The sequence below is a fragment of the Malania oleifera genome, chromosome 9 (genome assembly GCF_029873635.1).
Source record: "Malania oleifera isolate guangnan ecotype guangnan chromosome 9, ASM2987363v1, whole genome shotgun sequence".
NCBI lineage: Eukaryota > Viridiplantae > Streptophyta > Magnoliopsida > Santalales > Ximeniaceae > Malania > Malania oleifera.
Window position 1 is genome coordinate 38312793 of NC_080425.1, and position 17953 is coordinate 38330745.

Consider the following 17953-nt stretch of genomic DNA (forward strand, 5'->3'; position numbering starts at 1 on the left):
CAATATAATCAATCAACTACACATCCACAATATAAGTAAATGTAAGCTCAGTGATGTGCATTTTTGTGCAAGCTACACTCAACAAGATACTATCGCTAATATGCTTAAGAGCGTTCTAATCAAACTATTTCTTTGAAACAATATATATCAAATCTCAATAATAATCAGGGTTTCAAAGATGCTAATCAAATATTCAAACTATCTCAAAATATTTTCCTTCAATGTAGTTTGAAAGATATTATATCTTGTAAAAATATTTGCACAACAAAAGTAAAGCTATAGGAATCTTGCAATGACAATGCAAAGATCCTTAAGCTACATAGTTTATCCCAACACAAGATTTATTATATTCAAATCTGTGGGATAAACTTTGCTAACTCCCCAAAAATAAATCAATCAATCACATAAGCACACTGGGAGTATTAGCAATACTAGCACAACCAATATACTCTCACAATACTAAAATGTATCAAGGGAATAGAAATTTCAGAGAATTTGGACAAAAAGAGTATTTTCAAAAGAGAGGATTTTTGGCTAATTATTTTGGCTAATCTCACACTAATCCTAAAAAATGAACCCATATTTATAGATAAGGGTAAAATTATAACCGTTAAGGACTTGTTGGGAATTATTAAAAAAGTGTCAAATAGTTAAAACACCATTAACCCAACTTAACCCTAATTTACTGTGGTTAAATTAATTTTAACCCGCCAAGGTTCGGGTGGCTGACCCATGGTTTGGTCGCCCGAACAGACATAGGAATAAAAGGTATTTAAATAGGTTCGGTCGCCTGTTTCATGCTTCGGCAACTCGAAACAAAGTCAGTAGCCTTTGTTCGTAAATTCGGGTGCCCGGTCGTAGGTTTGGTCGCCCGGGGCTCATTTTGAACTAAAAGGCTCAGGTGCCTGGGTTGGTGAAAAGCACTCTGAGATGGGTTCGGTCGCCCGAGGGCGATGCGCTTGTTTCTGGTTCGGTCGCCCTAAACCTGGTCAACCTGCTGACTTCTCAGCGGTTCGGGCGCCCAAGGTGTTTTGAACACCTGGGGTTCGGTCTCCTGAGCTCTCACAAAATCCCTAATAATATTCAATTTCAGCATAAATTTAACACTTCTATATATTATATGATATGTGTGTGAGTGCTAGGACCTAGAGTTACACTAAGGTCTTTTCAGGGGCTGTTTTGAGATAGTCCCAAAAATCTGGCGTCGATAGACCGAATGGTGCCCTAAGGTCATTCAGTTTCTATGGTAAGTCTATGAAATTTTGAGCTTACAAATCCTACATGTATGATATGCAGAGATTATTACAGACCTTTGAAATGAAATTATTATAGACCCAAAGTATAACATGAATTACAATATAAAATAAATCTTCTGGGTCTTGAGTCTTCAAGTTTTCACGTACCATCAAATGATCAAGCTAATATGAACCTGCACGCAAACTTGATAGACATTAAATACCTGAGTATTTGTCATAATCAAAATAGTGTATGATCCATAAGGTCAACAGACACTTAGTTGCAAGAAGATTGATTGTTTTACATGCTTTCTTTTACTGCTTTCCTTACCTGCTTTGATTTATCACTTTGATTGTGTTGATGCCCTAAGAGATAGGATAGCACTTCTATAGATTTAATTAAGTATACGTAATAGGCTGCAGATCTAAAAAGGTTCTTGTGGTCATTATGATAGGGTATACTCCGGTTCCCGACTGTGCTCCGGACGGTTGGTGCACCCTTGCTACTTTATGCCATCGAATGACTCCTTTCACCGTGAAACCCTATTACTGATAATTGACCAAACATAGATTACGCACACAACATCCTAGGCCAGATTCATGATTGAACATGGCTTTGTAGGAGTAGAGTTAATTTAGATTTATATGCTTTCAAGTAGTTGATAGAAAACATCTTTCAAAATCCCATCTTTACACTTCTTTTTACATAAAGCCTTAATAAACTAATATGGAAGTGGTTGATAACTACACTCTAATCCCCGTGGATCAATACTCGACTTCCCCACTTTCTACTGAACTTGGTAATAGTTAGGTTTTATAAATATTATTTTTGGTAATTAAGGACCCAAGCCTTGGCGAGCTTACCATTGACCTCCAACCAAGTTATCTTGACTATAAATCTAACAAGAACTTACTCTTCAAACTTTTTTTCTTAAAAGCTCTGTGATATATGATATAGACTCCTTTCTCAACGAGGACTTGTAGGACTAACTTCTTATTCCCAATGTCCTTGGGTTTGGGCATGGTAGGATTAAGAATTATGTTCTTTTCCTTGTACCTAAAAATGTAGATGTTCTTCCGATCATGATTGGTTAGATTGAAATCACATAACCAAATGTGCCCTAATAGGACATGACTATATCCCTAAGTAATATATCAAAGTATAATTAGTCTGTACATTCTCGTAACTAGATAGGCACTAAACAATTCTTTAAGTTGCAAATCTTGTTAACCAAAGTTACTTTAATTGGCTACGTTTATGTCTCTGCTTTAGGGATCAACCCAACCAAGGTAGCTTCAGACATAACATTCATAGAACTGCCCAACTACTAGTGTGAGGATCACTAATGAAGGCACTTGGACGAGTAATTTTTTTGGTCCATATTTATAATCCTAGTGATGCTCTCCTTAGGAAAAAGAAAATGCAAGCAACATTATAGGGAATCATCCTAAGCTAGAGGTGGGTTCAAATTGTATAAGAGTCCTAGTTTGTGGTCAAGACTCACTCACATGAGCAAATATCCTACAAGAAGTAGGCCTCAGGTCAGTATTAAAGGCCTATTAATAGGCATCCGTAATAACCTTAGGAGAATACAACTCAATCTCCTTCCTAATTTCCTCTTTAAAACCATTGACAAACCAAATGACTTATGACATATATCCTTTAAAACATTGCTACAACCCATAAGCTCCTAGAAAAGGTCCATGTAACTAGTCACCATTATAGTTTTTTATGGTTTAAGATTTTCTTGAAAATTTTATTCATATAGGAGGAAAGGTATCTTTCTTTTAAATTCTAACTTATTACCTTCTAAAACAGGGAGCCTTATGGCCCAGGGAGGCCTTTTATTACCTCCTACTAAGTGTAACTTTTGTAGGTTTTGTTGAACACACTTTGCTAACATTTATTTACTAGTCCAATGAACTTAACCTTGGCAAGATGCACTTTTCCTTCACGTCTCATGCAACACCACTCAAAGAAGTCCTCCATCTCCTTTAACGAACCAAAGATTGTATTTAGATCTAATTTTTCATTATAGGCACACACATCAATTTTGACCCTTCTAGTGATATTTCTTAAATCCTTATCTAGGTAAGTGTGGAGGATGCATATGGTTTATGTACCGTACATTGTCAGTCTTACGAAAACAACCCTTACCAAACCTACACTTGAGGAAATAGGGAATGAATTAATCTGATAGGTGGTCCAGTTGGGGTTTGACTTATTTTGTTGGGAGCTATAGGGACTTTTGGAGTAAGAAGAATGCCTTGGGCTAACTTTATTCAATACAAGAACCAATTATATTAGGGTTCCGAACTGATTGATTTATGCCTTCTACAATAGGGTGCTTACCTAATAACCTTTAAGAATTGTCCACACTAATTATTGAGATGCTCAAATTTTTTGTCTATAGGGCCTTAATGAGTGTCTAACTAGACAAATAAATTGTGCATCAATAGTTGTAGGTTTGAATTTGGGGGGGGGGGGGGGGGTGGTTTCATTGGTCTTGTTAGTGGCCATGGAATAATGCAATATAGAATAAGGATGTCGAGGAAGACTAAACTTGACTATATGTGATATGAATCCTGTAATTGATACAATGCATGCACACTAGGTGGTTGAACATAATGTACATGATTTCATTAGGTCCGCATAACATGAAAACAAAAAACTATGGATATGAGAAAGGATTCAAGCAATTAATTAATAGGAACTCTAATGAAAAAGGCAAACTTTTCATTAGATATTTAAACATTAAGTAATATGGGTGGGAGATTTTGTGACCTTGCCAAAGAGACTAAGCACAATTTGAAGTAGTCTCTTCTTATCCATGCAATTTTCTCAAACTTGATTCCCAATTCCTTAAATCCTTTCCAATTACCTACAAAATGTAGCAATAAGTTAGAGTTTGGTATTGGCAAGATTGAAAGGAAATCTAGTTTGTCATAGTTGAAGTGAATTTCTCGTAGTTCTAGAAGAAAGAAGCACAAAAATGAGAAAAAAAAAAGGTTGCTCCACTTATTTTATCCACACATGGGGTGAGTGCACCATCGGTGAAGGTCCTCCATTCATGGACTCCTAACTAGTGGTAGATTGAGGGGGTGATGATTCCATTGGTGGTTGATGATGGTATGTCTAAGACTTCTTGAATGAAAAAATCAAGCTTAAGTCTTGTTTATATTTAGCTCATTTATTAATTGAACCTAAATGTATCAAATCTAATCTTATTCAAGTTTCTATAATTTTTTAATGAGCTTTTAAATCAAACCTAAATTACTTATTAATGTAAACAAGAAAGAACCTTTAGTTCATTTGTGACCCATGTAGTATCTTGATTGGTGTTCTATCTGAAAATTTTTAAAAAGAAATAGTTGTATATGACTTGTCATGGCTTGATAGAAAACATTTTTAAAATATATGAATGTAATGCCAATTTAGAGTAAGCTCTAAAAGGAATAATATAAACTAATGAACCTCTTAGTAAGCTGGTGAACAAGTGAAAATTAAACAAGTTCATGAATCATTTGATGAGTTAATTTGTGATCCTATTATACAAGCCAATTGTTTAAGCAAGCCCAACTTTCTTATTGTGAAACTCACTTTATTGTTTAAATTTTTTTAACATCAAACAAACTTGATTTATCTTAACAAATGAGTTTCAAACAAACTATTATGATATAGAGAACCGAGTAGCTTTGCCAATAACTTGACTCATTTATAGCACTGGGTGAGTCAAATCAACTCCGATGAAAGTGAGATTATGAAGGCGTGATGAATGGGTAATATTGGCAGCATGGACGGTTGAACAGTGATGGAATTTCGGGGAATGGCCTTTTGAGGATTCTCTTTTCATAGTGATAGAAGTACACAAAAGGTGATGTCAAAAAATTAATCGTAAAAAATATTGTAATTTTGAAGAAAAATTGCTTGCACACACTTCACGTGGCTTTAAATGATGTAAAACAAAAGGCCCTAGTATGCACTAGCAGCAACACATAATGGTCTGGGACAAAAATCCTGATTGTTAGGTGATACAGGCAGCAGCCACAGACCACAATAGGAAGATTGTGGGAACGGATCAAGTTTTGCTGCTATAAAACAGATGCAAGGGAATAAAGAAAACAACGCAAAAACAAAAAGGAAGGAGAGAGAGAGAGAGAGAGAGCGTTCCATGCAGAGGGAAGAAGAAAGGAAGCTGAATAAGCATTATGCAGAGGGAGAGGACGCAAGTGGGAAGGGAACATAAAACAAATTCTGCATTCAAATGATGTCTCTAAAACATACAAATGCCAGTGTCTGGGCGGCTTAAATGATGAAAGCAGTCCATCACACCTTCATTTCAGTGAAAATATTATTTACATACTTCTGCTCCATCCAGGAAATAATTCCGCATCGTAATGTCCTACTATGACTGCAGTTAAAAACTGATATACAGACAAACCACCACCTACCGAAATCTATTACTGAAGTTACACACACATACATAAAACACTAGGTATCTACAAGTTAAATAAAATGTTTTCTTCACAGGTTTTCTGTCAGACGTGCATACCATGGCCCATGAACACTAACCGACACAGTGGCCACCACCGCCAATACTTCCGCAGCTTCCACCAGCTTTGTGGTCAGAACATCAGCCCCAACCTTCCTAAGTGCTGTTTCTGCTAATGTTCTTCCCTTGGTTCCACTCCCACCCAGCAAAACCCCTCTCATGGACAAATAAACAGCTCGTGACACCCTTCCAAAGACGGCATCTCCATCTTGCAAGCTCTTTGCCAGCATCCTGGCCATGACCTCCTTTCTCAATTGAAGCTTCTCCGCATCACAGAACTCGTTCCCATCTTTTAAGAACTCACTGATTTTTTCAACTATTTCTTCAATACCCACATCTTCAACACGATCCAAGAGCTCCAAGAGTTGTTCAACACATTTGGACGCTATGGTTTCCACATCCGCAGTGCCCACTCCTGCTTTCTCACTCAGAATGATTTGCCGACAAATAAGAGCACTGCAATTAATATAAAGCTTGTTCAGTGTACTTCAGCATTTAGAAAATGCAAATTACAAAGAGGATGTAATGGCTCTAAATGGAAACTACCAAGTAGCTTATTTAGGGATTTATCTTTCATCAAAGATTTAGACACACATGCGTGCACTGAGACCACTAGAAAGATAAATGCAAGACGATTATCAGAATAATATCCAGCTGCATCAGGGGATAAATTTCAAACAATTTGAAGACAAACAGTGAGCGCTTAGAGTTCTGATTCAGGCAAATGACAACAGTTCTAAAAAAATTAAATTAAAACATCTGAAGGCCCAATTGTTTTAGATCATATGAATGGAGTGACTCTTTAATACTAGTTCTTTTTTTCTTTCTTCTCACTTTCACAGTTTATTTGTTTCAGTAACTGGTAAAAAAAAAATTACAAAATGGTGCAGGAGAAAGATCATGTCTCCTCTCTTTCACCTACCTGACAGAAATCACAATAATCTTCTGAATTTGGGACTGAACACCCCTCAGTCTAGAGAGGTTAAGCTTGAGAGTTTCAGGTAGAGTTTCTTGTTTTAGACCAGATACCCCACTTACTAACTTCAACAAGCCAAGCCTCACCAACAAATCAACCTTTTCTCCCTTGCATCCTGGTTGTTGGCTACCTGTTCCATAAGAAGAAGAAAGAGAATGTGCCCCAAAAATTTGTGAGCAGCTATTTTCTGGAGAGACTTTTTATTTTTATTTTCTTGGAGTGAACAAGCTCTATTTTATAAAGAATCTAAGGTGAGTTCCGACATTCAAACCTGTTGTACTGATAACCGTAGTTGAAGTGGTAGCCACCGGAAGCAGTACACCAGTTTTAAGGGTGGTAGATGGAATAAAGGCTTGACATGAACTTTCATGGTTTGTCAAAGCTGAGAGACAATTTGTATGTTCTGACCATTCCTGATCTTTACAATCCCAGACAGATGAAAGCCACTGCATTGTCAATGGAAGAGAACAGAAGGCATCAGATGGAGATCCATGACGTTTGGCAAAAGCTGTCTTCAGATATTCCAAACCAGCAGGTCCCCTCAAAAATGGTTCCATGATTCTTATACGAGCTTTGCTTATCTCATGCTTGAGTGCCTGCCAGAAAAAGTTCCATGATACATCATTCATCATTCAGTTCCCAGCACAATACATGCTAAACAGAAGCTTACATATTACACAAATTTGATCTCAATATATGCATAGGGAACTGTCAATCTAACCAAGGATTGCTACAAAGTGTTGAGGCAAAAGCAAAAAGACAACTAGCACTCTTAAATTCTTAATACTTAATATGAATGAATTTTAATTAAAATATATCAACATAGGCCCAAAACAATTATGATTCCAAGAACACAAAGGAATGCCAAAATCACATCAAGCTTGCTATACAAGCATGCTTCTTAAAAGTGTTACGGAAATTAGACAAGAAACTATTGCAGAAAGACAGTGGGACTATTTTATTTATTTATTCATAGTGACAAAGTGGCTAAGACCGCTATATGCGCATAGGTGTTATAATGCTCAATAGTGAATTTAAGATCTGCACAAGTGTATGTATTACTTATGTTTACACATAAGTCATAACTTAATCATAACCAAGTAGTAAGCAATTCAAAAAAAAAAAAAACTGCCTAAATAACTGCATGCAAAACACAAAATTCACATTATTGGAATTAAGATCATAAAATTTCAACTAAGATGGTGTCACTATCAAATTTGCTTAAATGAAAATTAAGAAGAATGCTTATATTTATCAAATCTCAGCCGCAGGTAAAAAGTGTTAAGAAAACTAGCAAATCACATATGAAATTTATATTATAAATAAATTTGTGACACCATTCAAGCAAGTAGTTATGAATTCAAACACATTGAATTTGTAGTGAACTTCACACACCCACGGCTAACTACCTGCAAATCTCTACTATTAATAAAGAAGCAGAAGTAGTTTTCAATCTGCCCTTTTCCCCCCATATTAATCCAAAAAATTCCTAATAAAATCATAGTCAAAATCAAGTTTTCAAACAATGCAAGCACATGTCCTAATTTTTTGTACTCTTACCTGTAACTACCCAAAAGCTGTTCATGACTACCTTAAAACTACCCATGGTTGTCGAAAGCATTGAGTGTGCCTGCATCCAGTGATTATTTAATAGATCTGGTGGAAAGTATAGCCAAGAAAACACACCTGTATCTGCTCAAGGACAAAGCGCAGACCCTTGACCATTGCAATGACATGTGAATAGTTAGATTTATCTGTGGATAGACATATTTCAGCTAGCTCTTTCAATAACTTTTGGTGAGTTTTCTTCACTTCATCATCATTGGCTGGAGCAGACAGTTTCTGCAAAGTAAGCAAAGCAAACTCCAGAATCTTTCCAAGATAATCTATGTCCAGATTACCTGACTTCAGTACCTTCAGACAAAACATGAAAAGAACAGTTATGTAAGTTCTAAAGTTAATTATAATTATTGGCTTCTGGAAATGGTACGGGCAGTAGGGCTACCTGAGAGAGAATGTCTATATCAATTGCTTCAATAATTTCTTGTTTCCAACTCTGTGGAGCTAGCATGCAAATTTCACTCCTCACCTCCCTCACAAGTTCAACAACTTGATCATAGCTCGGTTCATCCTGTTTCATGGATTCTATAATGCCATCCCAGAAAGCCTTCTCCATCGTCTCTTTGAACTTAGCCTGAATTGTTAATTAAGTGAGATTAACCAATATAATAACTTTTCTAATCAACATCATGTAAAAAGAAAATCTGTTTAGCTTGTAAATAATCACTTTGCCTTCCAATTTTAAGATTACAGCAGTCTATATGTAAGTCAGCTTTAACCTTTAGGGTTACAAAGGATATTGTCCATCTTCCTATACTCAGTCAAACACAATCCAGCATAAGGAAAAATATGGTCCCAAAACCATATATATCAACCCCCATTCTCTTCAGAAATATGTAAGGAATACAAATTCCACTGTTTATGGTCTAAATCCTCCATGCATAAGATAGATTTGGAGAAAATATAGGCAATTCACTGACCTTAATACTGTTTTGGTCTTCAGCAGTAATATTAAAGCTGTCGGCTAATGCACGATGCTGATCATGGACAACTTCATTTACAACCAGTTCATTTTCTACAACCAACTTTTCATCAGAAAAGCCGGGCTGACCATCTAAACTACCTCTAGGATCTGCATATTTTTCATTGGATAGGGGTGAAACATCTTCCGTAAGTAAGGACCGAACTACACGGCTTGATCTCCTGCTGTCTTCAATCAGGTTGCTTCTTCTGTTAGGGTCAGAAACAGAGGGCGAGCGAGCAGAAGAACTGGGTGGACTTGGAGTCAAAAAGTGGGTGATTGGGGGTGAACCTGATGGGCTTCCCTTCTCCTTTGCTTGAAAATATTTAGTTCTAGTATTGGAAAGAGCACATTCCATACGTCGAATCCCAGCTTCTCCGCTCAGATGTTGCACTTTCTCTCTCAGAAGTTTTTGATCTTCTGTAACCTGCACGAACAGAACCAATCAACAATATTAGCAGACAAATGGACAAAAGGGAAATAATACAAAAAAATTGATCTTTTCTCCACACTAAATGTAAAATTTAGGTATCTACAAGATGCCAAACTGTTAAAATAATGATTGTAATATTACTGTTGGTGTTTGAATATTCCATAAGAAGTTTCCTTATAAAGAGTCATGGATAGGACCTGTTTCTGAATAGCCTTCATATCATGTGTAAGAGCACCACTATCTCCTTCTGGAGTCATCTTGCAAGTTTGAATCATAGAGAGCTCAAGGTGGCAAGCTGCCCACACCAGATCCTCCTCTAAAGTCTTGGCATCCTTAACCTTCCATGAAACAAAGCAATCTAAATAGGAGAACCATGCTCTGTCAAATGCCATAAGCTGGGATCTGAAGGTCCAGCGTTTTGGGAATGCAGCATCAGACTCTTCATCGGAGCTTTGCACTGGCCCATCCAAGATGATCTTTATTAACAACTCGAACTCCCGAATAAAACTTTCTGCAGATTTGGCCAGACTAATTTCACGTTCTCCTTGATCACTGAAAACTGCGTCTGGATGACCCAGTATCATGTAAGCACAAAGCACTACTCTCACTTGATATCTTGATAATTTAGCTGGACTTTTGCTAGCTTCTCTATTGGACCCTTGTCTCTTTGTGCCTTTGCTCCGGGTAGAGTTCCTTGGTGTGCTCCTCCTACTTGGGGAAGCAACTCTCTTGAGAAGGTGATCAATGTTATCCCAACCAGATGACCCAGTGGTGGCAGCAACAGCCTGTGAAAGCTTAAATCGGCTCTCAAACCGGTCAAGTAGATCTTTGACAGTCTGAAGGGTTGAAATTGATTCAATCAGAAGAGCAAGCTGATCAAATGGCATTGATTTTATGGATTTCTCATTAATTTTCAAGGCATCATATGCCCTTGCCAAGGCGAATGTAGTTTTCCTCAGTTTGTGGAACCGCCTCCAACACCTTAAAAAGTATGCAATACTTTTAGGCAAATCATTTGGTCACATTATCAAGTTAAAAAAACAAAACTCATATATCTATGTATAAAACCCCAGAACAATCTAATATAAATGGTGACAAATATGAGAACCCCTCATTCTTGTTCACAAACTAAATACAGAACATCAACAAGCTCGGTTTGACAAAGACACAGTTATGATTGGATTATCTGTCTCAAAACACAGAAATAACAACAAGCTGGGCTTTGACAAAAACAGAGCAATGGATGGATTATCTGTCTCAAAATACAGAAAAATAATCATAAATAAAAAGTAGAAAAGGTAAGAAGATTTCAAAATAAAACTTGTATACCTAGCTATTTTTCTGGAGAAAACATCTGCCTGCTTGTGCATCTTATTCCAATTAACTTGGACAGAACCATGCACTCGTCCTCTCTGCATCAAATATTCTGCTCTCTGTCTCCTTGCCTATTTATCAAGACATTATAAGAGGTTGGGAACTGTTAGATTACCACTTTACCTAAAAGCTTAAGCTATTAGGCTGTGGGCCAATAATGTGTATTAAGTTTTAACACTCTCCCCCCCCCCCCCACCAACGGGCAGCCTGACAGCACGTGGAGAGATAAACACCTAATAAATAACATTATCCATGATAGGAAACACAATAATTTTTTTAAACACCACATAATAAACGCAGGAAATGAGACTAGAACCCATGCTCTGATACCATGTTAGACAACACTTTACCTAAAAGCTTAAGCTATTAAGGTTGTGGGCTAGCAATGTATATCAAGCTTTAACAGGACCATAGCAAGCACCAAAACTGGCCAACAACAGAATTTTTAGAAAAGAAAAAGAAAAAGCACTGGTACAAGGACATTTTTAGTGCATACCCTTTGCAGTCGATCTTCCAATCTGTCTTTCATTCTCCTCCTCTCAATCTCACGTTGGTGAAAAACAGACTTAGCTACCCGTTGCACCTGCAGCATCCTAGCACGTGCTCTCTTCTTCTCAGCTTCCAGCAATCCCAATCGCTTCCTCTCAGCAGCAGCTCGCTTTTGATATATTGCAGCATGCACACGCTCCTTATACTTACTCTCCCTAGCCATCCTTCGCAACAAAGACTGGGATGTCCTCTCCTTTATCGTGGCTCTTCTTTGCCTGTAAGCCTTAAGGATAAGCATTCTATTCGCCTCAGCCTGCTGAAAACGCGATTCCACCTTTGTACCAAGCTCCTCACGTTCCTTTACAAAACGCATTTCTACACCAGTTTTTGCTGCCTGCCGCAACTCATCCAACTTAGCTAGTCGCATTTGAGCCTTCGCCAACATACTCAACCTGTTATTTCAAAGAAATGAGTTAAATTCAGTAGGCTTAAATTAAAGAATAATTTTAACATGTATGATATATTCTGGTTTGTGTTCAATGTCGTGTTCATAAAACAATGCTCTTTGACTAACGTTTGTATCATCAAGCACACATGCAAAAGCACAATATGCTAATCAGCAAGATTTCAAACCAGAAGACAAATGCTAGACTGAGTAGTATACATTAATTGATCACCATAATTTCTATATATAAGTGCTCACACACACACATAGAGGAAACATATTAAGTGCAGACAAAAGAATATCAAGTAATTCATCTTGTGCCTTGGATAACATCAATTTTTACACAGTTGTTACTTCTTTTTATGTATTCATTTAATATTAATATCACCCCAAGGGGAAAAAAATCAACCAGAATATCATCTGAGTTGCAAGCAAATATTTTCAGAAACCACAGAGTGAAGGTGGAAATGGTAACATCAGTAGTGATTGCAAATTTTCAGTAGCACTCTGTTTACATTAAGTTTTAACTTGATCCCATCTGGTTGTCAACAAGCTGAAATCCCATATAGAAGGCAAAGTTTCTGTTTTACATTGTTTTTGATGTCTTAGACAAGAAAAGAGGCTTGGAATGACCTTTCCATGAAACTGAAATGATTTTTAATTTATTCATTCCTAAGTACTAGGCATTTATTTTTTAACCTTCCTTTTATTTTTCTTCATATACTAGAGATTTACATATATTTTTAACTTATTTTTATTTTGCTTCATGTGTTAGAGATTACATATCACTCATGGAACCAATGAAGGACCATGAAGAAGTGAGATCTATAACAATACTTCTTTATTAAAACAAATTTAAAGTATTAGTTCATTTAAAATTCAAAAAATTCAAAACCAACATAGTAAAACACAAACGGATCAGAAAAGCATGAACAAGTGATTTAAACATCCCTACCCAGCAGATGATATGATTATTAATTTATTATACACAATAATGAAGTAGGATGATTCCAAACGGATCAGAAAAAGCATGAACTAGTGATTTAAACATCGCTATCCAGCAGATGATATGATTATTAATTTATTATACACAATAATGAAGTACGATAATTCGAATTTCAACACAATTTAGGTAACAGAGTCAGAACAACTGCAGCCATGTGGTTCATGGGGATGATCAATAAGCACATGGAGAACCCTTTGAAACACAAGGATTGAACGAACTAGCTCCAAGCTATAACAGGTCACTTATTTGAAAACTAGAAATGTCAGAAACCTAAGCTAGAGTAACATATATATATATAACACAAATTATTTCTTGGAGAACCGGACTTGTCAGGAACCTAACGAAGAGAAACAACACATAATCCAAATTCAGAAACAGATGATGATTGCTATGGCTTCATTAAGCATAGGTTGACATAGTTCAAAAAATACTGAGACAACTTGGGCAACATTTGGCATAGGTTAAAATGGAAATAAAATAAAAGAAAGTCGGTTTGCTATAATTTGAATAATTCAAGCCTGAAAAAGAAGAAAAAGGAAATATAATGAGTTTTCAGATACCAATTTATGTAATAAATGCATTTATGTACCTTTTCTGCTCAGCAGCTTGGAGCTTTGCCTCAAGGCGCTGACCTAGGTCACACTCATGAGACGAGGACTGTGAAGGGCTTCTTGGCTTTGGCCGGGCTTTGCTGGACAACTTCTCATAGAATTGCTGCGAAAGATAATGAAGATGGGGATAAACTGAGTAACCCACGTTAAAGATAATTTGTATAAAACTCATCCATAACCCCTAAATCTTGCCAGAAAGTTGTCAAGAATACAAAATGCTTTGAAGCCTTTTTCTAGGAAAATTCCGGTAAAAACTCACCGGAAGCAATCTCAAGTTTGAAGGATAGTTGTTGATAACATTTAACAAAAATGAAATTACGAGAAGATATTGAAGTCTTTGAATATTTAGTTATTAATTTATTTTGTGGAAGGGAAGGCTGGTCTAGCCGAGGACACTCATACGTAGAGCATAGGGATTTTTTTTTTAATTTAAAGGAACTGCAAGAAATCACGCACAAATTGGAATTGCAAGTTCAGCAGAACTAAAGGAACGGAATGTCAACTGATTGCAGATATAAAAATAAATTGGTGTTTTCCGATCAAGCCAAAAAATCGAAATAGTTATTGTCAAAAGTACACAACAAGGGAACATTGGTAAAAAAATCAAGTTAGCTCTCAGAGAGAGAGAGAGAGAGAGAGGTGCCCATGTGAAAAGGAATAGCGAAAAGTGAAGAACAAAATTCAAACAGAAGAACCAACACCCCCCCCCCCCCCCACCCCCCACCCACCCACCAAACACCAGAACAAGCCTTCAAAATTAGGAGAGGGAGAACTCCAGAAATAAAAATTCCAATCCTCATAGGCGACAGCCAGAAAGTCTTCAAAATTGAAGGAAGGACGATTCAGTAATTCAAAAAGAAAATAACCAAGAAGAAAAAAAGAAATAGTAAAATTTAGACTGATCTCACCCTCCGTTTGATCACCAAGAAAATTGAGGAAACGTTAAAAAAAAAAAAAAAGGAAAGAAAAGAACACTTCATCTCTCTTAATTACGCCAAATAATTTGTCAGAAAACAAGCAGAGAAAAAGAAAATATGGAAAATTTCCACAATCAGGTCGATATCAAAGAGCAAGAGACCTGTCTGCGAAGATCTGCATCTCTGAGCTTAGCTTCAATTTCTTCCACGGTCGGAGACGGAGTTTTGGAGTCAAGGAGTCGATCGCGAAGCCTCCGAGGCATTTTTAGCGGCGATGATGACGATGAGTACGGTGTCGAATCGCTCGCCGGAATCTCCAACCGAGTACCGGCCAATTTCTCCGACTCCGGCGACTCCACTCCAGCAGCCATCCAATACTCCGGACGATGATCGATGTATATGATGATGACTGATGACGATGACGACTTCAAATGAAGGAAGGAATGAAGAGGGAGAAGAATGAATGAATATGTGGAAGAAGGAAAAGAAAGGTTGCGACGCTTTCTGCTTCGGTTTGGAAGTGTTTTGTGTGTTTTTCAAAGCAATTTAAGCGTGTTGCGGGTTTTGCCTTTCGTTTTGGTTTGCTTTTTGAATTTTGTTTTGTTTTTTTTTTTTTTTGGGTCTTTGTTTCTTTGGGAGTAAGCGTGTTTGAAATGGGTATGCTACTTATCTGCGCAGACGCTGGCCACGTCAGCATACGCCAACGGCACTTAACTTTTTCTTATTGACTTGGAATACCCCTCGGCCTAATTTACTTTCCCATAATACCCCCCAGGTTGACCCTTTTGCCCCTCCTTTAATCACTCTCGCCTCTTATTTCGCACGTTCCACTTTATTTTGTGCCCTTTCCTTCCTTGTTAAGTGGGGATGGAATCATGAATCATAAGGTTTGCGTGTGTTTTTTTTTAATAAAAATAAAATTAAAATTAAAAATTAAATCTTGTTGTCGGCCTTGCAAATTTTTTTATAATATTTTTTAGATAAAGGCTTTAACAATTTATTTTCTTATTATTTGGACAGTGGCGCACAAATAAGACAGATCAATGGATTGTTCATTCACTGGCCTTTTTTTAAAAAAAAATAAATAAATTTTGGAATTTAAGATTTTATAATATAAAATCAGACTAAAAACAATCTTCAATATTTGAGTCAGTAAAAAATTATTTTCTTATTATTGCCAAAAATTATGAAAAAGTTTGAAAATTAAAAACTAAAATAGAACACAAAAGTGTTAATCTTTTTAAATTAAAAAACATTTTAAAATTTTAAAACAAAACTAGGCCAAAAAAATTTCAATTCTTTGATATTTAAGTTAGTAAAGGATCACTTGCTATCATAGTACAAAAATTTATGAAAAGAAAATGAGAAAATAAAATCAAAAATTAGAAATAGAAATTTAAAACTACAAAATATCATGTGTCGCAACACCATAGAAAATGTCCAGAATGATGAGAAATAATAACTAGCTGTACCTAATTAATCATAAATTATCTTTAATTAACTCCTTAAAAATAAATAAATTTTTAAATTTTTTTTTAAAAAAAGTGAACTAAGGTGTGATTTAGGAATGTCTAATAAAACTTTCAAAGGATGAGATCTTATAATATAAACCGCCCTTCCGAATTAATATAGGTGAGATCTAAAATACATCTTTACCCTTTGTTTAATCATGGAAACACACATACACAAAAAAATAAAATATATATGAATATTAAATTCATCAAATTTGATCAAAAGAGTATTTAAAACATTTTCAGATTACAAAGAAAAAAATTTAGAATCTTTTTGAAAAATTTTCAATATTTTTCTATAATTTTCTGAGATTTTTAAATATTTTTTCCTTCATTTTTGACATTTTTATTTTACCATTTTTTATATGAGTCAAAATAGCTCATATAATTTTTATTTAGTTTTATAATTTTTAAAATATTTTTTTCATTTATCCTAATTTATTATTTTAATTTTTTAAATTTAAAATTAATTTTAAAATTAAATAAATGAACCGGTAGTTTAAAAAAAATAACCGGTCTGAATCGAGTCAGCAAGTTAGTTGAATAAGATCTGAGTCAAGTTGACCTGGATCTTGACCCAGATCTTGGTCGGATCTCGAGTTATCAAATCCAGGTTATTGGATTTAGAAATGGGTATTTGGATGGTCAATATTCAAGTCAGAGCATTTTAAATTTGGGTCAAATTCTCGAATCTTATTTGATATATACTACGAGGAAAGAAATTATTTTCTATTTCATGAAAACACTAACTAAATTTGAAACACAACATCTCCTAAAAAAATTCAAAAGAAAACAATACAAAATTAACTACTAACTTGTTTTGAATTCTTCATTCAGAAATTATTCTTATTATTCGAGCTTTCTTGAACTCTTCCACTACTGCCTTTGTGCTCAGAATCACCTTTCCTTTAACTTTTGTACTTCTTTCCTTTGAACCTTAAGTTTTCTAGCTCTTCTTTCTAATCCTCACAATTCCTTCTCAAAATTCTCAACAAACAATTCTTTTCTTTACTCTCTCTAAATCTCAGTCTTTGACTCTGTGTGTAACGACCTGCCTATTTTGCTATATTTTTTTTTTCTACATACATAACATTCACAATGACCCTAATATTCTACCAACTGATATAGTCATGATCAACCCAGATTCATGGGTACTGAGGATATACCTGTCATACATCCCTAATACCTAAGCAGCGGAAAACATAAATTACATACATGTCATACAACACCAGACACAATACCAAAATTCTACTAAACCTGAGCAGCGGAAAACATAAATTATATACATGTCACACAACACCAGACACAATACCAAAATTTTATTGAACCTGTCATATATGTACAATCATCCATAAAGAACCAAAAAGTACCCTAAGGTCATAACCCAAAAACCATTTTGACCCTAACTCAACAACTTACCCTTCTGACAGGATAGTACGGTCAACCTCTACTGCTGCGAAGCTCTATTCGCCCTTCTATGTGGATTTCCTGAAATGTTTGTAATGTTGGGGTGAGACATCTCTCAGTAAGGAAGATAAACTAATATCAATGTGTGACAGCATAAGTAATGTCGTGCTTAAACATAAGTTGCACATAATATGCATATCTCATAAAAACTGATTATATAAACTTTGAGCAAAACATGATTCATCATATCATCATAAATTTTATAATAATTATCGTACTAATTTCTATAATCATATAAAATATCTTCCATAATTGTACAATACTGAAATAATATCCAGGATGGATAGCTAACTGATGTCATGTCTTACCCCTCACATGACAGGGTTGTGTGGCCCGAAGGCGGGACCTAGCAATG

At 35.7% G+C, this 17953-nt stretch overlaps 1 protein-coding gene across 1 annotated transcript; it reads right to left on the minus strand.

Moving 5' to 3' along the window:
• Positions 1-5473: 5473 nt before the first annotated feature.
• On the minus strand, positions 5474-15260 carry LOC131163786 (uncharacterized). The gene is made up of 11 exons (XM_058120532.1): positions 14782-15260; positions 13682-13806; positions 11649-12093; positions 11108-11223; positions 9976-10759; positions 9305-9772; positions 8770-8958; positions 8451-8678; positions 7036-7360; positions 6711-6894; positions 5474-6244 (listed from the first exon to the last, which is right to left on the minus strand). The coding sequence occupies exons 1-11, from the start codon at positions 14989-14991 to the stop codon at positions 5761-5763; spliced, it is 3558 nt and encodes a 1185-aa protein (XP_057976515.1). The 5' UTR covers positions 14992-15260; the 3' UTR covers positions 5474-5760.
• Positions 15261-17953: the final 2693 nt, after the last annotated feature.

Coding starts and splice junctions, on each gene's coding strand:
- LOC131163786 (XM_058120532.1), bottom strand. CDS start 14,991: ATGGCTGCTGGAGTGGAGTCGCCGGAGTCGGAGAAATTGGCCGGTACT. Junction 10,760..11,107: donor TTCTCCAGAAAAATAGCTAG/GTATACAAGTTT, acceptor ATACTTTTTAAG/GTGTTGGAGGCGGTTCCACA. Junction 8,679..8,769: donor ATATAGACATTCTCTCTCAG/GTAGCCCTACTG, acceptor TTTTGTCTGAAG/GTACTGAAGTCAGGTAATCT.